We start from the raw sequence: 22,556 nt of genomic DNA on the forward strand, positions 1-22,556 counted from the left end.
ATTAAATTTCTGTAAAAACAGTAACGAAATGCTTTCATCATACTGTCATGAAAAAAGAGCCTTAAAGAAGTGAGATTGAACAAACAGTACTGCAAAAAACCCAAGCATGTAGTGGGAAAAAAGAAAAAGCATTAAGGAGGTTGCCAATGATAACAGTGCAAACAATTGCATGTAATGAAAGGAAAGGTAGAAATTTTATGTGGAGCTGAGAGCACATAGTGACCTAAAGCCAAAGAAGGCTCACCATCGGCACTTAACACAAACTGGATACACACATTAACCTGTTTGCAGTATTAAGGTGCTGTGTGCACCCTCCACCTGAGACTAAAATTTTTTCTTCTGATTTCTAAGGAAAGCCATCCTAAGCTCTGAATTAGTTTCTCTTTCATAGCCTCCTTCACTGAAACCATTAATTCTGCATCCTTAACATTTTTCTTCTGACCCAAGATGTCTTTCAAATGACACTGAATTCCTGAGGGGAGAGAAAAAAAAAGGAAGAAAAAAAATCTTCTTTTCTGAAGATAAACGATTTAGTTATTTTTATAGTTTGCCACCTACAGTGAGACTTCCACTAAGGCTAGTTTATTCTGCATGAAATTGTAGAACATCTGAAAGTGATTCTAGTTTCTAGTTGTTGAGTAAGAAAAATAATAAATGAAACAATCCTTTTCCACTACTCCCCAGCAGTTCTCACACACATCAAACACGCTAAACAATAACCAGCCATTCTTATTGTAGTTAAACTCAAAATCTTTAACATTTAGAAAAAGCTAGTGAAGTTACCTGTATAGCTTTGAAATAGTGATTTCCAGAAGTAAGAAAGCTTTTGACTAACACACAGCAAAATTTGTGTGTATATATATATACATACACACACACACACATATATGTTTTAAACTGCATATAAACTGACCTTATAACAGCAATAACATCTGCAGGAAGATATTTGAAATGCTGTGGAAGCCAAAGCATTTGCAACTTACTACTGCAACAAGTCCTTCCTTTTTTCTACTCAACTCAAACACCATTATTTTCAGGTTTTGCTTTGATCCCTTCTCAGAAGAGAAATCCGAAAAGTAAATTATGGTGGCAGTAGGGGGAGAATGACCACATGAACAACTACATAATGCATATCTCATAGGTTACTTGGTGAAGAAGAATGCAGCAAGGATATGCACTTGTCATCAATATACAAAATTGCCATAAAAAGCTCCATAGCACCATTGTAGTGGAGACAGCACACTCCACACGAATATGCTTGCAGGGTGGTTGTAGCTACTTGTAAGAAATTGATTTGGAAACATCTCAATTCATATACTGAAACAATAACTGTAGCTACTGAACTCACAGGGATCGTTATTTAGTACCATTATCATCTTAGATTAGCCTTAAATACCTGAAGTGTACCACAAGTAACAATTTCCATCCGAGGCAGAGACCTGTATCAATATATGTATTTTGAAGCCCAAACAAGCAGCCTATTAATGCTTTTCTGCGGTTTACTTTGGGCTCTGCTACAAAGCTCTCTTTGTCCTTTAGCTCCATTAGCTTTTCTGTATTTCAGAGCCTTAGCTCTCCTGGTCTGCTAAAGAGCTCGTTCTGCGACTCCTCACATCAGCCACTTTTTTTTTTTAGGAGCTCATCCTCAGTAATAATGAACCAGTCAGGTAACCTTAATTCAGCAGACAAGAAAATATCTATGTGCAGAACACCTTTAGGCACAAACAAAGCTTGGGTACAGAAGAGCTCTGACTGCATGACACACGTAGCACAGGGGCACAGAGTTGCCCCCACCACTACCCCCTGCTTAAATATTTCTAGTAGTCAGCTCAATGGAAGAAAAAAATTAAATTAGATTCATGAAGAAAAACACTCAAATAACAACCCATGCCATTTGGCAGCATCTAAAATAGCACTTTTTAAAAGACAAAATTAACTATTTCTTTTTTCACCTTAGCTGTTGTAAAGCTGAAAGGCATTTTCTCAGCTAAACAGTTAACACTGTTTCCTTTAAAAAAGTAGACAGTTATCAATCCTGCTGATAACTGATGGAAGGCCCTCCAGACCCCTACCCGTAGCAGTTTAAGACTTCACTGGTTAGCAGCTTAAGTTTCTTAGATCTGTGACAAAAGAAGCGTCTAGGTGAAAATCTTCTCATCAATGGCTATTTCAGGAAGATTTTTAAAAATTTCAGTCAAACCGGTCCTCTCACTTTCAAGACAGCATTTTGAAAAAGTGACTACATCCCAAAGAGTAAACAGAGAAACCAAAAAGCCCAGCAGTTTCTAGAAGAGCACTGTATATTCTCGGGAGACTGAGTAGCGCACACCTTGTATGCCGTACGTAAGCGAAGCATCACGTCCCTATCTATTAGATAGAGAGGGAATGGGATTAACTTTCTGCAGTTAATCTTGGGACTCACTGATAGACAACATCAGACCGACAAAAACAATTTAAGTTAGTAGGGTTTGCCTGCTCACCCCAGAACAGAAGGAACAGCTCATCAGTCTCTGCCTCTGACGGTCAACAGCTCAGCTTGCTGTAACTTCGGTGTCCCAGAGGTACTAGCTGTGACCTGCAGTGTCTGAAACCACCATTTGCCGTGGTATGAGCCCCCAGATGGAAGTGCTACTTCATTTCTGGGTACTATTAGCCTTGCATGTAAGGATGGAAACATTCATCTCTTTTGTTTAAGATGACAACTGGAGTTAAACTGACTGCATTTCTCTAAAACATTTGCATGGTAATAGAAACATCATCTTAACTGACATTAAAGCTGGGATAAACAGCATTCCAGCCTAATCCTCATAAGGCCTCATTACATTTTGCACCATCTTGGGTAAAACAAGCAAAACAAGAAAGGGAAACTAATAAAATGCAGAAATTTCATTTTTGAACACTTATTTAAGTTGAGAGCTTGAAAAAAAAGCCCAAGAACCAACATTTTTTCTCCTTAATACCTACTTTTTGCGAGGAAAAAAGAGTTTCAGAGATTGTAATGGGAGGGGGGGGGGAGGCTTCAAAATACAATTCTGTTCTCAAGCAAAACTACACCTGTCTCTGAAATCTTCCCCCTCTTATTCCAGACATTCAATTTAAAAAAGCAATTCCTGTATTTTGAAATCTGTACTACAAAGATACTTGGGGGAAAAAAATCCTGTTCATCTTAGAATTATAGAAGCTAGTTGAAATTAATAGAAGCATGATCTTTTTATTCAGTTCTGCCAGCATCTAAATGTCACAATTTCAAAATCATTTTTCGAAGTTGTCTATAAGGCAATTTTTTTTCACCATTTAGAAGTGCACTGTTCTCAGAATTTTGAGTCATGCTTCCGCATGTGGGAGAGAAAGGACTCAGACTTCTCCAGAACTGTGCAGGACCAAAGACCACACAGACCTAGGAGCCAAAGTTAGACATAAATCCATAACTCTTAAAATTCTTGCACTAAATTAACATTGCACAAACCAACTGGAATTTTATTTACACTGTGCATTGCCGATTTTTAAAAATAATAATCAGGCGGACTTTGCATACAAACCCTATCTTTGGCAAGTAGCATCTCTATCTCACAGCAGAATGCTCCAACGCAACCAAGAAACTGCAAAAATGCATCAATAAATAAATCTGAGGTTAAGCCTTCATAAGGTGAGTTCCCACACCATGATTACAATTCTGAAAGGCAGCTAGCTTTGCCTTTCCCTCAGCATACAATGTGCCCACAGTTTAAACGCTTGGAGCACAGCTGCGCCACTAGGATCTGGTTTCTTCAGCTCCACGCACAAAGATCATCCTGTTCCCAAAAGCCAGCCTTGCTGCTCCTCGCTCTCACAGATAACACTGCCGGTCTGCACGGCGTGGAGTCGTTCTCACAGCGGCTCTCTGCGTTTACATTCAGCACGTTGTTTCCTGTTCTTTCCTACCCATGCTGCCAGCTGCCAAAAGCACTCTACACTGAATCAGTCAGAAATTGTACTCTGCAGTGAACTGTGTGAGCATCCCTGATCTGGGATTTCTAAGAACTCCTTTCAATCCAATTTCAATAAAAAAAAAAAAACAACACAACAAAGCAACGTTATGTTTTTGAGTTAAAGCTATATCATTAGCTAGTAAACCTGGAGAAAGTATTTTCTGATTGACGGTAGAGATATTTTCAGCTGGGGGATGAATATCCCTCTCCTTTCTACATCTTGGGTAAGGCATTTGTCAAGAGCAACTGATATCAAGACACTGAAGTACTCAGACTTTAATTAAAACTGTTGGGAAATGAACCATTCATCCAACTATTCAGTCAGCAAGGCCAGGATCTAAACAAGCCCTTCCTGTCTCCAGCTTTGCAGAACATGCCCTAGCTGTTGCTCATGCCTGCAATAAGAAAGAATATCAAAAAGCACATGACATACAAAACTCTCTCATCTTACTCATTAGGCCGTTACTTTCTCAAATTTTTAAGCCTGTTCTGTGCTGTAGCCAAGGAACTGGAGTATGTATACCCCTCCCAGGAACGCAGAGGCCTTTCAAAGAAATGGTGAGACATTCAGTGTCCCTGGCTTTCTGTTTATCTGGAAAAGCTTTGGGAAAATTCTGACTCCTCAACACGGTCACCACTGCTGAATGCCAAATCAGCTTGAAGGATCCCAGCCACTGTCAGCAAAACCACAACAAACCAGCTTCAGATAATTCAAACAAAATCTTCTGGATGAGTCCAAGGAATGTTGCTCCACATACATGCACCACTTAGCAAAGGGTGGGAGGGGAGAAGAAATATGCCATGCCTCGTCTCCGCATTGGAGAAAACAGAAAAAAAGTTCCAAGCTAGAAATACTTGCTGTCCTAATGAGACATATGGAAGAAATGCTGGGTTTTGACATTAATTTTATTATCCAAGTCACCCTTAAGCATCCTTCTCACTGTTTTGTTTACTTGGATTTTTTGAAGTAGTCTCCTCAGCCTTATTTAAAACACCCTTTCTCTTCCTTCCCCACTCCAAAGAAAAAAAAAAAAGGAATCAGCTTGTTGGCAAGAAAAAAAAAATCCAGTCAAAACAATGTTCACTCTTCCAAACCAGTTGTAACTGCACATACAAGAATTGGATGCTTCTTAACATAAATCTCTGCTAATTATCTTAACGGGAAATGCATGCAGACAAAGATAAAAGGAAAAGATGAGAATATATTTATCCAAAATCTCCAGAATATTGAAGTACATTCCTGACTTAACATGAATTTAAGTCACTTAAAAGGTAAATGAACACGTCTAGTAGCCAAATTAGGTCATGAAAAATGAAAGAAAAAAACATTTTTAATATTGGATGCACAATCCCCGTAAGAAATATTGATACTGAAATTCCATACATGTGTATCCAGAGAAATTGCTTCTGCAATCTGCCTGGGCTACTTGCTGGTCAATATTGCTGATCTAAATGCATTTCTTATTCCACTTCTGCTAAGTTCATTTTTGTTAGTTCCAAAAAGTTTTCATCAAGACCTCTCCACTTTTCATCTCTGCTGAGTATCAGCCACAACCCAACACCTTGCTTTTTCTGGTAGCAGGGCAGGCACATGGGCACTGAATACACCTGAAGGACATCTGGATTTCAAGCACTAGTGTTTAACACAGAAACCTTGCATACTTTCACAGATACTTTTATTATATAAAAAGATACTTCAGTAAAATGAAGTAACCTCCAACAAGTCCTCTGTAGTATATCTAACAGGTGAACAAAATCAGAAATGGGAATTTTCTCTCTTTATATATAGTCAGGATTTCACATGCTGCATATTTATTAGTTATAACCAGAGATTTGTTACTAAACATATTTAAGTATATTTGGAGCCTAGCCTTACACCAGTGAGAAGAGGAATAAGGGAGCAACAAGCCCACAGCAAAGGGGTTCATTATTATACTTTGCCTATCAGATATTAAAACACAGAAACACTAGAGAACAGGTACTGCCAAACAATTCCCCAAATGTGTATTTCTGCCCTGTAATTATCATTTTTTCTAACCACTCTGAATTTTAGATGTAGAATAATTCAGTCCTGAAAAAGATAAAACATTTTTGTTTGGGTTACACAGTACACGTTTTACCTCCATTAAAAAAAAAAAGTTAGGTTTGAACCAAAAATCAAACACGTTCACACTGTTCACAAATTTGAAAAGAGCATACTTTGTACAACTTGCATCATCACCACTCACCAGAACTGTGATAATGTAGTTATGAAATGGCCGGTCTGATTCTAGACCTCAGATATTTCAGAAAGCAAGTAGTCAGTTGAGACAATGATGCCTCTTCAGCACAGCAATTAAAATTTAGGTGCAAGAAAGTATTTTTAACTGCCAGTTTCTCTACGTTCTCCTTTCTGAGCTAGTTCCTCCTGAACAATGCATGCCATCATAGTAAACGTTTTATATTGGTCATACTTAATTTTAACTGAAACACTTTTAAAAAAGATAATACTTCAAAGGCTCAAGGTTAAGGCAAAACTGTACTACCTCCTTCTGCACATATCTTCAGGGCACAACCTACTGTAAGCACTTTTTCTTTAGATGTTACTCTGGACCTGTAACCAGACCTCTGAGTCAGTGGTTTACCAAACTAATTCCGGCACAATTGCAGTTAGTCCTACCACATCTTTAGGATGAAAGGATTAACATACCTAAGCCTGTTCTACTAAATCAATCAGCAATTAGAGCGCACATATTTTATTATCCTTGAAACAATGTGAAAAGTTAGCACAAAACACGCTAGGATGGACCAACAACCTAGTCAGGCCATGATAAATATCCTCCTTAAAATGACTAGCGACTGAGATAAAAATCCTAAGACACATGCTTAACAAATTTGGTGGTTTGCACCAATTGAGTTTTTCTGTGTAATACTGCCCAAAGCAAACATCAATCCACTCATTCAACCAATTCTGTCATTTATTAAAACTTTCACTTAATACACTTTTCTACCAATGAGCCCTGTTTTCTTTCTCATTCTCTTTCATGATTGTCTTCACTACAAATTCCCTGCCTTTAACGTTCTAATTATCTCCTCCTATTATTCATAAGGGGACATATTACCTTTTAAGAGCTCTTAGGTCCCATCAGAACAAATGGACAGTCCAGTACAAGGTGGGTGCTACTACAAGTGGAAATAATTTCAAAGGAGAGCCAAGGGAATTAAAAAAAACAACCAAACCAACCCCCCAAAACCTGTAAGGAGGAGGGTTTTGAGTTTCCTTATCAGTTTTACAGATGCTTAGCCACTAAATTATGTTGCGCCTTAGAAAGTTCTGCTCAATCACTCTTTCACTGAGAAAAGGAGCAGCAAGAGAGAGCAATCTCACAGTTTCCTGAAAGAGCAACAACGTTAACTTAAGACTGAAGACCCCATTTACTTCCATGTACCTTAAGCATTTCTGCAGAAAGAAGACCATTCAGCTTCACTAGTTCTTTACAGGTGGCTTCCTTAGAAGCTTTCCTTCTCTTAGCATATTTGCAGGTTCTCACACGCAACTAGATTTACCTTGACTTTGTGTTTAAGGAATCTCCATATCACTGATTCCTTAAAGCTTACATTAAGGAATGAACACATGCCTAATCAGGCTAGGATCACACCCAAAAAGAATAACTAGAACTACTTCTGAACAGAAATATTTTTTACGATTCATTTCCATTTCTTACACGGAATTAATGTATTTTAGGGCAAAATCTAATGCACTACTGACATCCCTGCAGACTCTACCTGGAGTCCAAGAATTGAGACCACACTTTGAACATAACAAGTCCATGCTAACAATTCCAACTTTTAACATAGGATCACAGGATGACCCAGGTTGAAAGGGACCTCACAAATTCATCTAGTCCAACCTTCTGATCAATAGCTGTATCACCAAATATGCACTCATAGCAGTAATAAAATATTGTATAATGAAGTGATGATTTGAAACCAATGTCAACGATTTACAAGAGGTAAAAAGCATCTGTTCAAAAACAACAAAACCAAAAAAAACAACAACTAAAAACAGCAACAAAAAAAACCACAAACCAACCCTCCTGATACAGCTCCATAAAAAGTGATGAGCATTTCTGGTTTAGCACATGTAACAGAGATTAATTTACTCTCTGATTTCAGGAGAAGTGAAATGAAGTCAAGAAGATGCATACTTTCAGCAGCCTCCTCACAAAACCAGAATTGGGGGAAGTCACTGGGCTGCTAAATCCTTCAACTTCCACCTGCAGGCAGTGAAGACATCAGACGATTACGTGATGGCGTCCTGAAAGGTGCACAAGAACATCCACTCTAGCCTGCTCAACTATTTTATCCTTCCTCCATTTTCTCCTCTCTTCACAAAACAAATATTCTTTCCAGTACCAAGTTTAAGAACACGAACCACAGCAGCAAAAGCACCAGAAAACTAGAGAGCCAGAAAAGGAACAGATGACCTTACGGACAGCCGTATTACATAGTTCTGTGACAGAAGAAAAACTGATCAAGTTGAATTACCCAGACCGTCCTTGGAAACGCACAAGCACCCCAGCTGCAGAAAAATACACACCGCCAGCTGCCCCTTGTGACAACTCCCTGACTCTCGGAGCACCCTCCCTGCCAAAGAGCCGTCTCCCACCCCAGCGCCCTTCCCCTCTCCGCCCTGCCAGGCTGCTCCTTGCAGAAGGGAAATTCTTCCAGGTTGCTCTTGGCAGGCCAGCGCCAGCTCTGAAGCATTGCTGAATCCAGAAGAAAACACGGGGAACAAAGACACCCTCAACGAGTAATTTCTACCTCTGAAGCAACTTTTTCAACGATTTGTTGCACTTAGGACAGTTAAGAAAAATAAACACTCCAGGATGCTCAATTGCAAAATACTAGCAACGTTGTAGTGTACAATCTTAGTCTGCACTCTGTTCTGCCTCAAAATCCTGGTTAGGCAAAAAACTTGCTGTCAGAAAAAGGCTAATTGCAAGCAAAATAACTCTCTTGGGAAATCTAAAGCCATCAGAATTGCTGCTTTATATCCACCTTCTACCTCCCAGAGATCAGCTGTGCAAATACATCTGTTCTGAAGCAGATACTTTTTACACAGTGATTTCCTTTCCATCTGCAATTTATAAGAGAAAATATATTTGGCAGATCTCTGGGACCAAAAGTACATTCCAGCCAGTATTACAACGTTTCTTCTTTTTTTCAGATATAATAGCGAACTCCTCAACTTTCCTCAGCTTTCACTACCTATGTACAAAAATCCCAGAGACAAATTAACCACGTACTTATGCCTGCAATTAGAGTCAGCATGGAGAATGCAGATACACCAGACAGGTCTTCCCGAACTGGGTTATGGTAGAACACCACATAAGTCAGAGGCAGATTTATGCAGAAATCCATCCTGTGAGTGCTCTGAGCTAATGCAAACTTGATTTATAGAGAACTCTCCTACAAATTCAAATTGTGAGATTCAGTGAATTTTCAAAACCCATGCTATCTAGTTTAGGACTGAACAATGCCAAGGAAGCAATTCATACGGACTACTGTTTATTCAAGGCTGAATTAGAATTTGGCTGTCACCAAACTGACTATCTGATACAGTACAGCTATAAAACTCAATGCAACAATTATGATCTAACAGCCCGCAGGTAATTGCTGACATTTTACTTAAGTTTACTTATCCTCAAAACATGTTTTTAACCGCAGACTTAACTGAAAACTGTGAGGTGGGAAAGGCAGGACAGAGAATTCTTGTTTTACTTCTATAGTGTAGCTATTTTATTTACTTGGACCAGAGCATGAGAACATGTTTTTAAAAAAGCCCCAACTCCCCCCTTCAAATTATCTTTGCAACAATTAGACTATTAATGCTTCTTGGTAAAATATTTGTGATTACATGGAAATCTATGATTTATTAGGCTTTCAAAACAACTGGTAATTGCGAAGTTGGACTTTAGCTAATAAAATGCCTGCACCTTTTCAAGCCCAAGTTTGCCTGGTAACCATCTTGAACTGACACTGCAGCAAGACATTTACAATTTCTTGCTAATTTAGACTAGCAGAGTGTGAAATCCAACTGACTGCTCAGCCCTGTATCCTGTGAGCTGCTCCTAAGGCTTTCCATCAGTTGATTATCTGGATGGGCAGTCTGCTATTTGGAAATGTTATCAGGAAGCAATTGATTCATCAAGAAACGGAATTCTTAAATTTACATTCAGCATCTCGTATACTGTACCACATTTCTCAGTATCGCTTTCTGCATGCGATCACATCTGGCTATGTAGCAGGAGCTAATCCCTCGCTGTATTGTGCCCTGGAAACTACAGCCTGCACCTTTTGCCCTGTGGCCCCAAGGCAGCAAAGCAGAGCAAGCAACATACCTAGTCATTGTTACGAGTTGCTTTCCCTGTTGGCCTGGGTTGTAACTTTTTCATTTCCTGCAGCTGCAAAGGTTGTCAAGACAGTCTCTCAGAGGCAATGCTTTGGCTCTGAGCCACACGCTCGAAGATCTTTGTCCTTACTCATGGCCCCTACTTTGCTTGCTCACCGTCTTAAAACAGCAAATCTCCCCCTTCTGCAGCCTCCCTCTGCTTTTAAGCAAACAATTGCTGCTTAAGTCATGTTTTGTCTTTCTTTACTTCCACTGCAAACAAGCAGTCCATCTTCAATTGCTCAAACTGGATTCCCATTTTACTTGATCAAATTCTGCTGCTGTGCTATTAGAACTTCTGTGTTCTGCTGTGTTATTAGAACAGTATTTGGACTCAACATGGAAACACCCCATTTCTCAACTGTAACTTTCAAAGATCTCCATCATATGTGAGCTGTTTTACCTTTTATTCTCTCCCCTTCCCCTTTCCCCTAAAATTAATACTCTGAACAGAGGGTCTCCAGTTTTATGACAGCAAACTTAAATGCAACAAATTTAAGACTGTTTTATCCCATTCTGTGACCTCAACTATAAAATGTCTCCCTTTTCTGGGGAAGTATCTCTAGATCACCCATGCAATAATTCTTTTTCTTATTCCTGGGTAGGAGGTCCCCATACCCATTCAAGAAAAGCTTTGACACCTCAGACACAGCTCTTCAATGAAGTTTGTCTACCTTTGTGTCAGCTGTTTGATCCTCTTTATTACCATAGATTCTTTGAGAGATACTACAGTTGGGGGAAAAAAAAAGACTGCTGAAAAAACATTTTTTAGTTTATGGCACCATTAAGGACTGCATCCTCAGAGTAAAATCAAAAGCCAGCATTCATTATTGTAGTGGTGCATGGTACATCACACCACATTACGAAGATGTCACCCATCTTTCATATCTGAGCAAACCTGTACAGATACTCGTATTTTAAGTTTTAAAGCAGGCAGACATTGTACCTGTCAAAAGACCTTTGTTGCTAAGTTTTGAACCAAAGAGATCGCAACAACATTTGGCAGTGAGATGTGGTCCCCCCCATAAATGTAACTTATAATGCAGACGTGTAACTGTAAGCCTCCTGAGCAAGGGTTTGTTGCAGTCCTTGTTGCTCTTCAGTGACATCTGCAGGAGGGATATTTGGGACTAACACAAATTCTTCAGACGTCAGAAGGACTCAAAGTTGGAAAAGATGGTGAACTTTCTGATGTAAACAGGTAAAAGATTTACAAACAATTTTGAATACCTGCCATTTTTTTCTGAACTTACAAGCTTAATTTTGTTATACTAAATCCTCTGTCCCTTGCTTTTTTACCCAAAGCCTTGTGGCTATATAAATGCCCTGCAAACAAAGGAAAGAGAACTGGATATATAAAAAGAATGTTCAACAGAATGAAAAGAAACCTTGTTAAAAAAAAAGAGAAAAGCACCAAATAAAACAACAGGAACATTCTTTCTCACCCATACCCAATAACATGTGGGGAATCATTGGAAAAAAAAAATTGTTGCCGTATGTATTACTTGTGAAAAACATGTTCTTCCAAAGCTAGTAATTTATTTTTTTAGAGTGCACCAACTGTTAATCAGCCTCTTCACTACCCACTTGTTTGTCTTTTTCCCTATTATAAAAGGGATTTAGATTTTTAAAAATGTACTCATCTGTAAAAATGCATATTAAATTGATTAAATGACCCAAATAACTTATAAAAATAGATTTGATATCCAGCAGAGCAAGCAAGAGGTCTGGAATCCGCAATCAACCCTCCCTGTAACTGACTATCCATCCACCTCATGAAAGTCTTTTTTCTATGCAATCCTTTCCCATACTATTAACTACTATAAAATTCTTAAGATTAAAGATACTGTAAATACTTTTTTTTTGGTACCCCTTGATACTGATTAGATATTTAAAATAACAGACATTCTTAGAGGACAAATAAGATCTACAAAGATCTGTATGCAAACGAAAAGAGTCACTTTCTGGGCTGTCATCTCATCTTCTAACATCTCATCTTCTAACATGAGAATAAAACAACATTTACCTTTCGTGGTTGACAGACTGTGGACAGAAACTGAATGACCAAGATCAGCTGTCTGAACTAGGCCTCACTGAACATACAAAAGAATATTAAAGCAGAAAGTATTACCCTACTTTGGATGATCCTCACTTCAGATAATTTAAGGCATTAAATAACCCAACACTTTTGTACTTAGTGATGAGATGTGACTTCACGGAACTTAAGAATCAGCTGTAAATTAGAAGAGGTTTGCCATTTCAGAACTTTGACGCTCTCTTCATCTCTGATACTACATGGCTTTCCAGCTTGTTTAGTCAACAGATGGCACTGCTAAAAACTGTTGAAAAGATCAAAATTTACGGTCTGTAGAACTTGAAATATGAGGCACCAGAAAAACTTTGAATATTGTTTCACAGAAACAACTGAAGTTAGAGGATATTACTAAAGATCTACAGAGTTCAAACTATACTGAAAGGAGTGCAAAAACTTTTCACTTAATCCATTTTTATAAGCTAAGCACTCAGCATTCAAGCAGCTATCCCACCACTTTGCTGATAGTTGGTCATCTCCCATTTTGCTTTAGGATTACATAAAACCTCTCTCCCTCTCTGAGCCTTGTACAGCAGCTTGCGATGTCAGACATGCAAATGTCAGACTCATCTCTGCTGCATATCTCTTAACCCATGAACTGTATAGAATTACTCACACCTGATGCTCACACAGTTAGTGTGACATATCACATACCTTTGCAGACCTAAAAACTCCAGAGGGCAATATAGGAGGCTTTGTTAAATCATTCAAATACTCTGCAAGTTTTAATGCATTGTAAACAAACAAATAAACAAAAAATACATATTAAAAAGGCTGAAGTTGCAGAATCAATCACTAGAAAACTAGGAAATTTAATGCTTGTTAACCCAAGCGCATGAAGGTCTGCCTTGAATTATTTAAGTCATTCACTTATTCTTTCTTATGAGGGTGTTTTGTTGTTGCTGTTGGTTAAGGGTTTTGTTGTTGCTTGGAAGAATTCATACCTCAATCAATGCCCACAATGAACAATACTTAAAAACTGAGATCATCATCTAATTGTTTTTCCACTCTTCTGATTAGCATATTCCCCAATGCCTTGTTTACAGAGCTTTAATCAAATCCAGCACTTGAGAAAGAACAATTGCTTTCTGAGATCGTCTCAGGTACTTTTCACTATGTGGGGGAAAAATAATCAAAGCACTCCACCAACTTTCATTAAGTTTTTTTGTAACCCCTCTGTGTAATGAGTGCTATCAACCTCTTTCAAGCAATAAAGAGCTGAGTTACAGACCAAAGCCAAAGCATCCTGTGGCTTCAAGTGCACAATCTAAAGCTTTTTTTTTATTTGCCTCTCCAGATTACTTAGCGTTATATAATAGGTTGCATGTTCAAGACAGTTCAGAGTGACTTCAGTCACATGCACGGGAAACTTTACAGATCAAACCTCCAAGTCCTAAAGCCTGACACCCAGTAATGTGGGAATAAACAAGTAGCAGCTGCTTCTTATCAGCTGGGGTTTAGATGGCATGCAATAACATCACACAGGAAGCCTGTGGCAGAGGCAGGAACAGAAGTCACTTGAGCTTGCATTCAGCCCTGCAAACCACGTCGATTCTAGCATTTGCCTTATCCTGTTCTTCAGCGTCCATGATCAATATAATTAATTAAAGCTCTTTTTTCAAATCAATATGTCAAACGGAAACTAAATTAATTTTACAGTGCTCTGCCCCCTTTTTTCCCCAAACAAATACTAAAGGAAAAAAAGCAATACATATTACACCCACTGAAAGTAACCTCTCAAAGACAAAAACAGCTCTGTGTCTCCCTCAGGAGTCTGACAGGCCCAGTGTTCCTGATATAACATATATTGTCCAGTACAGCCTGCCTCTCTTAATAAAATTATCGGCATTCAAAGGTAAAGTTCCTAGCTCCAAAGGAAACTGGATTTATCAATTCTGTATTTAAAATAATAAATTAAAAAATGCCTGTTAACATTTCCATGATTTCACCCCCTTGTACAAGGAAAAAATGTTTTAGTGATACCCAAATGCATTTTCCAATGTTATCAAAATAACTGCAAACTTCTTCTTCCCAAACGGTTACAGGATACAAGAATTCAAAAAAGTATTACAACTAAATCCTTCAGATGTTTTTATCACTCCGTATTCAGGAAGTTCCCGCTGTGCATGTTCCTGATGTGAGAAATCCAAACTCTCCCTTTGTTAGGCAAGCATATTAATATAGGGTCTGTATTAACTGTGAAAAACTGTCACGTGCTAACTGGGATGGACTGAATAATTAAAAAAAAAATGAGCATATTTATGAAAAACTCTCCAAAGACAGAAGTTTGTGTTTTGGAAAACAAGTTTTCCCCAATACCATTTTCTTACCAATCTTGCTACTTGCAATAACAAACTTTTTGAAACGCATTTTCTTCCACAGCATGTGCTGAAACACCTTCTAATGAACTGGCTTACATTTATTTAATTATTTAAATTCATATTGCTTTCTGTTAGAAGCCTTCAAATTCAAATGGTTTCAAATGAAGCAAGCAAACATCCTTTCTAATACCTAACTACTCCGTGAGCCTGGGAAGTTTACTAAGCCAAAGGACTACAGCACAGCAAAACCTTAACTATCAAACAATTATCAGATTTTTACTGCACTCTTCAGGGGCCCATTCTTCCATTTGGAAACAGAACTGAAGTAAGATTTCAGAATCCAGCTACACTGGAAAAATGAATTAATTTTGCCACTGCTTGTCTGGAAAACTCAGTGAAGTAAAGTACAGAATTCCAAATACTCTGTTCCAGTGCCAGGGCACATGGGTGTATTTACCTCTTCCATCACTGAGCCTGACTTTATCACAACTCTTTAATGCATGGTTTCTAAGCGAACTATTGTTATTACATGCAGGAGATTTTCTTCTTCCCCACTTTCAGTGCATGACAGGAACAGATTTTCTTATTATCGAAGCTTGATCTAACACGATACGTAACTGTGTTTACCACGACATAATTTGCCTAAATCTCTTCCGTGTCTTCAGCCACGTTTTCACAAAAAAACTGCTGACTGTTTATTTTGGAATAGACAGCATGGCTGTAGGTTCCAAAAAGCACTGTGTTTTATCTAACTAAAAAATTAGAAACCAAAGCAGGGCAAGAACACTGAAGTTCCCATTTATGAAGTACTCCCTATTACCCCAAACTCATGCTGCTGACTAGAGACTTGGTTTTCATCATTTCTTACCTTTGTGGTTAAAGATCCCCTCCATCTCCATACTACTGCGAGAGTGAGCGATGCAGAGGGACCCGCAGGGGACCAGGCCTTCTGCGGCTGGGGACCGATCCGTGGTTCGAACCAGACACCAGTCAGGCTTGTCATGGGGTCGCTCCAGGACCTCCACTGTCTGCCCACGGCGGATCGTCAGCTCATTACTGTTGCAGGCAGTGAAGTCATGGATTACCACCGTCAGCTCGCACCCACCAGACAACTGTCAGGGAAAACAAGAACAAGAAGCCAGATGAACGCTCGTTATCAAACCATCCGTCACATACCGTTACCTATTTAGGATTCCTGGCAGGATTTGTATTTTGGATGAGATAGCAAGCTTCTCGGGCTTTCCACATCAAGAAGGGATCATTTCATAACCAAGCAGTTCTGATGCTTTAGTACAGATTTTTAACTCTGCTTGTCTCTTCCTGTGTTCAAAATACACTGGTTGTGACAGTGTTGGGCGGAGGATTTAAGCAGTTTTTCTTGCTAGACTGCTCCTTGCCCTGGAAGTTGAAGTAGCAGCCACTTCAGAGTGTTTTATGGCTGATAATTTGCAGCAAAAAGACAGATATTACTAAATACAATCACTCACAAGCTTTATCATCTTGCAAACCCAAGGCAGAAAAGCGATCTTTTTCAAATGAGCTTACTGTCCCATTCCCATGCCATTTACAGTCCTACATCTGCAGGTCACAAAATCACCCAGGATACTCCATACATAAATATAAAAATCAGCATAAACGTCTTCACATAAGATTCTCAAATACTTAACTATCTGATACAAACCCCACATTTACTTGTAACTTCCGCCTTCTTGTTGATTCCCCAAATAAAACTACACAAACTGGAATTAAAAGCATGCAAGCTCAGGGTTTCCCCCCCCAACTCCAAAACACTTTATTATAATTTTTTTTTGCCTAAGCTTATGTTTCCTCTCTTTGATTGTTTCATCTGCTTTGATCTGAAAATTATTATTTCAGCTTTGCAAAGCTCCCAAGATTACTCGGTGCCAGAACACCCATCTAACTTAACCAAACAGCCTGGGAATGCCTTCTCCTTACACAAGGCAGCAGTGTTCCTGGCTACTTCAGATTTTAGCGTCAGAAACCTTCTATAGTTCAGGATGCTGCAGTGCAACATCCACGTTAGATCATGGCTGGTATGTCCCTTCTACGAACTCAGTAGCTTGGATCAAGCCAGTGAACTCCTTCTACTCAAGGCAGTAACCCCACAATGCTTTACATTTGGACAAAGGTGGACAAACACTCTGTGAGAGTTGCAGCTGCAGCTAATATAGAGGCATGTGCTATACCAACATACTGAACCATTTTCACCACATTATTTTTGCCTATTGCATTTAGGCTTTTAAATGCAGCCTACATCCAATGAGCTTTAGGAAAAGGAAGTAACAGCCTGCACTGCTATTTATTAGTTTTCACTGAAAGCCTTTAACTAAAGCAATAGATAGAAACTTTGCTAGGATAACACTATCGTGTATTATCGAGCAAGCATTTTAGAACAGATGACAAAAAATGCAAAAACCCAAGTAAGACTAAAAGGCTAATTCTGACCTTCTCTTTCTCAAACCTGCAACAAACAACAGGATGTAACTCCTAGCAGACAGCTTGTAGTAACTTCAGGGCTTTCCCATGGTTTCTGCCTGCTAATCTCAATGGCTACCCTTGCTTGTGCCTGCACACAAAGAAGGAATAAAGTTTTCTTTGGGGAAATGCAGGGACTAAGAAGGGCTGAAAATCATTATACATGTAGTGTTTAAGGATGGTAAATCAGGTTGCATCCGTTTAGATCCAGGCTAAAAGTTAATCACATTGTTTACTACTACATCTCTCCAGACAGTCCTAATACCCAAATTATGGTAGTTACATCTTCAAAACATGCTACCTTCTCCCTCATTAAAAACTTCCTTTTCCCTCCCCCCACTTCTCTGTATTTTATTAGTTTTTAATCCATGCAAAACTATGCCAAAGGGGAAAAAGTAAGAGCTTTCCCTTGTTTTCTGGTATTGATTTATATTACAGCCTTCTTCAGACAAACTAAGCAACAATTGAAACCATCTGTATGCCTGATGGGGACCAAGAAAAAGCTGATGCAGTATGACTTCACAAGGTGGCTAACGCAGATTGAATTTTTCTCAGGCAAGTCCATATGCATCCCCAGTCAGTACAAGCACCAAGACAGTAACAAGTGGATACTTTCCAGAAACTCCATTTAGCCATTGTACTTTCCCCTAAATACCTACAGGAGCATAGCTCTGGTGCTCTACTTCCTTGTCTGACCCTTCATCTCCTTCAATAGGAGATTAAAATATACTTTAACACCAGCGCAAAGAACATCTGCTTTTGGCTTTCATGGAGATGTTATTTCTTCTCCTCCTAATTGAAAAAAAAACAAAAGCAGCTAAGACTTTTTGTTCATGAAGTATTTTGTATAGTATTAAGCTAAAGGAAAAAGCAAACAAACGTTGATAGTAGCTATGTCAGAAACTACCAAGGTACCAAAATAGTCATTAAGACTGTGTGGGAATTGGATGTCCTGGCTGATGAGTATTCCACTGAAACCAACTACTCCATCGCACTTCAACGTGCAAGACACTTCCCACATGCAGTTGTTAGCTCCACACTGTTCTCAAACGCTCTGACATTGTTAGATGCAACTCAGCACAGGACTTCTCCGCTGCTGCCTGAAGCACCTAAGGCAGTGCTGTGCTCTCCTGAGCCCACCTCCAAGTTAGCATCTCGGACAGTCAACCAGCATCAACTTTCACCTCCCCTGGGATGACAACCATTCTTTCTCCCCACAACTGTAATGGCCAGCAAACAGTGCGTTCCTCTTTGTTTCAGAGCTTGTTTTCTTTCCATAACATGCTTTCTGAAAGCAGTTTCATCCTCTACACTGATTAAATGCAGTTGGACAGCAAGGAGTGTTTGGGATTAAGTACATTGCTCAACAGCTGTTGTTGGACAGCTTTGGCAAGGCTCTCCAGGCTAGCTGGAGGGAAGAGAAAGAGGCACAGAAAAACCAGGAGACTGACTTGCACTGAAAAGAAGGGAGTTACAAACCACCTAAATCCAAATTTAGGCTGAACAAGGGCTTTTTATGCTTTATCCATCATTCTCAAGAAACCCATTATGTAAACTGAATTAATCATGCATGATAAAAATAAATGAGGCTATGTCTGAAACATGGAAAATGGAGAGGGAGAGACAAGATGAGAAACAAAAGCCAGACAAAAATAGAATGGCAGATTAAAAAAGGCGCAAGGTTTAATTAAACAGCTTATCATGGGACAGTGCATTGCTGTTGCTGAACTTAATGTTAGCCATCTAAGTTCATCTCTCTGGGGCTTTTTAATCACTGCTGACTGTAGAGAGGAAAAAGAAATAAAAGCATAACATGCTGGTTATGTAGACTGTTAGTGTAGGTTTGCTGAAGTCAGAGACACCACATCAGAATTTCATCTGCCATCAGACCCCGTGAAGATCACTACTGGCTGAGTTCTGCCAAGTACAATGACAGCCTTTACATTAGGCCATATTACCTCATCTCAGGGCTGCTTATTAAATTTACTTCCACATGGTAATTTCACATTAAGAGCGAGGAAAGAGCAGCTAATAAGATTTCTCAATTATTTGAAGTGTGAAAAATCTATAACCTCTTTTTTAAAATGGAAACAAGTGCACTGTGGGAGTAAAGAAATAGGGGAGAAGTTTTCTTCTCATAGTATTTCACTTTGACCAGGCAGCTGCTCAGACCTGATTTCTTACGCTGAGGAGAGGTGTATTCTCAGAACTGTGTCTGCTTCTTCGTTTGTTTTTTACTAAAATAAAAAATTAGATTTTTTTTTCCCGCTGGCAGACACCTTTTTCTTTTCTTTTTTTTTTTCTTCTGTGTTCTCAGCTGGTAGAACTAAATACCTGGTTGTCTCCCGCTGCTTCAGTCCTTCTTCTGTTTTCTGAAGTACTACACACAAGTTTTAAGAAGCATGTGAATGAAATACAACTTCACACAGACAACAATACAAAGTGTTACCAGCTGGACACAAAAGACAATTCATTAAAAATAAAATATTGCCGCACTGACCACACAGAGTAGCTAGGCTAGCATGATTCCTCCTATTTAGGATAACATCCTATGACAGCTCTTCTTATAAAAGCCTATCTCTTCTCAGCTACCAAAATAGTTGTTTGGATTATTTTGTATCTCTGTCAGCTCTGTTAACACAAGCATAAAAAGATCCATCAGACCGATGTTGTTTGCTTCAGCCTCCCCATTTCGTTTCCTATGCATTGGATTACATTCAAAACAAGATGTTAAAAATAGATCCAAGCTCCGAGGCTAGGTAACTGTTGAAAGCTGGAAAGAAAGACTGAGTGTCATCTCTTTTATTCATTAGCCACCTAAAATGCTGGGTATACAGCTAGAGAACGTGAATGGAGAAGGTGAAGAATGGAGAACATGAATGAAAGGTGAAGGGTGAAATATTTACTGAGAAGGGTGCAATAAGATCACTCATTTTGAAAACAGATGCTCTGATGGAAGTAGGAATCTCCCTCTCAAAAAGTTTTCATTTTACTCTGGACTCCATTATACCTTCTAATACTTCACGATGGGTTGGTGCTACAGGTGTATTTAGCTTGTCTTGCAATACGGAGATACACCACATGATAATAAAAAGGGGGGTGGAAAGGGATCTTAAGTCACCTAGTCCATTCCTTTCTCTTCCTCTAGATCATGATCAATTGCATCTATGTGAATCATGACTAACGTTTATCCAAAGCTTTCACAAATATTTCCAATTATGGACATTCCCTAGCCTTCCAAACCAGGCTGCTCTAGAGCTTCACATTCCATAGATATATAAAAAAAGTCTTTGCAACATGCAATCTTTTATAAAGACCATGTCCTTTAATCTCATTGTACCCACTAAAAATACGGGTAAAAGACTGGTCTGTAACTCCATGTAGTTTTTACACACTTGAAGACCTTAAGTTCTTCCTCACACCTTTTTTCTTCAGACTCATCAGCCCTAACTATTTTGGGGCTCTTATCTTACAAAGTAAGTTATGTTTGGCAGGCCTCTAATCAAATCTTTTGATTTTGCTGGAATTCTTCCAATGGCCCTCTAATTTGCTAAAATTCTGTATTCAAAACTGGACGCAGTACCTAATAGAAGCCTTACAGTTGCTGAGTAAAGAATGAGGACTTTCTGACCATCAGCATACGGCTGCTTCGTCCCATTTCATAAGTGCATCACAATTAAAAGACTACACGGGTTGTGAGCCTCTGTAACTTCTAGATCTCCTTCTCCAAAACTGTTCAGTACTCTCACCATTTTCATTAATACTTAATTATTTCCACCCATTCACATTAACTCAAATGAGTCCCTATTAAATTAGTATTTTGCCAGTTCATTTCTCCCTTTACCAAGATGATTCTGAATGCTAAAATTCCATCTTCCGATACAGTTTTCAGATTACATGAATCTGGGAAGGATGTCAGCCTTTATAAGTGGTTTACTGGATCATTACTGGGTCATTACTGAAAAGCAGGATGCAAAACTAGAGCCAACAATCAAAAGTTACAATTCTTTGCCCAATAATAAGCCCAAAAAGCAAGGGTGGAGAAGAAAAAAGGTAATGAGAAAGTTATTTTCTGTTGTTAAGGCATTGCCAAACAAGTCACAAAACAGGATGCAAAGAAAGAAGTTCATCTGGACAATACTCAACGATTTCCAAGGCCAACGATTTTTAGTTCTTTCAAAACAGATGTCTCAGCAGGCAAGAAAGAATATTTTATTTTGGATAAAAGATTTCACACTTGATATTCTCCACGTATAACAACTTAGCGCTTCTAACCAAAACATTATATTAAAAGAGTCAATTGTCTGAACATATGATTGGATAGAACAGAGGAAAGGTTTTACTTGGTTGCTGATTAGTATGAGTTGTTTGGTATTGTTTTTTCTTAACCACAATAGTGGACATGTGAACAGAATGAAGTTCAGCAACAGTATAATAAGTGATAAAATGCTAAACATTTTTACCATTTGCTTAACATATTAAATTAGCTGTTATTTTTAATGCTTCTCAGTTTGGAATCTAAGCTCAGTTTGGAACATGCTCCAAAACTGACTGAGAAGTTCCACTGCTCCAACTGACTAAACACATAAACAGTACCTAAAATCCCTATAATTGTTTCGCTCCACCTCTGTAAGGCATTCAAACACACTTTAAGCTTCCAATCTGAAGAAAAAAAAAAATTTTCAGTCAATTTTAAATCCCAAACGGACTAGAGCCAATGAATTCTCAACATACAAAATGAAAGATTACTTCAGATTCAGCAAGTATCAACTTATCCTACTTATTTCACTGGCCTTCTGCCTGTTGCTGTTCCTTAACAACTTTTGTTTTTTATTTATAAACAGATTTAAAAAATTTCTCATCTTAATGCATTTAACAAATCAAAACATAGAAATATTAAACAAAAATTCGCACACTTCAAAAAGTGCATAAACAGCCAGTTCCTTCCTTGGACAGGTATAGGAAAGACATAGCACAAGTAACCTCTAAGTGATTTCCCAGTTTCCAGTATGGATTGGTCCGTTCTTGTCAAAGAAAAGTCTAACAAGAATTTTATCTGTTAATTTGAAAACTCAAAGCTACTTTAAAACAAAACAAAACAAAAAAAAACTAAGCTCACTAACCAACTTTAAAACATAATTTGTCAATAAAATATTTAAAAGCTCTCTCCATCCCTCTTTCCTTCTATTCCTCCTCCTTTTAACTTATAAATCCTGTTGAACAGGTTGTTGGTAAGATTCTTCCTC

General features: G+C 38.6%; 1 protein-coding gene across 1 annotated transcript in view; it reads right to left on the reverse strand.

Annotated features, from left to right (window-relative positions):
* The window catches only part of TRIO (trio Rho guanine nucleotide exchange factor), a 248,746-nt gene that overhangs the window by 52,033 nt on the left and 174,157 nt on the right, over positions 1-22,556 (reverse strand). The window contains 1 exon segment of the mRNA XM_035552676.2: positions 15,683-15,926. Coding sequence (XP_035408569.2) covers positions 15,683-15,926 — 244 coding nt within the window.

The sequence above is a fragment of the Cygnus atratus genome, chromosome 2 (assembly GCF_013377495.2).
Source record: "Cygnus atratus isolate AKBS03 ecotype Queensland, Australia chromosome 2, CAtr_DNAZoo_HiC_assembly, whole genome shotgun sequence".
In the NCBI taxonomy this organism is placed as follows: domain Eukaryota; kingdom Metazoa; phylum Chordata; class Aves; order Anseriformes; family Anatidae; genus Cygnus; species Cygnus atratus.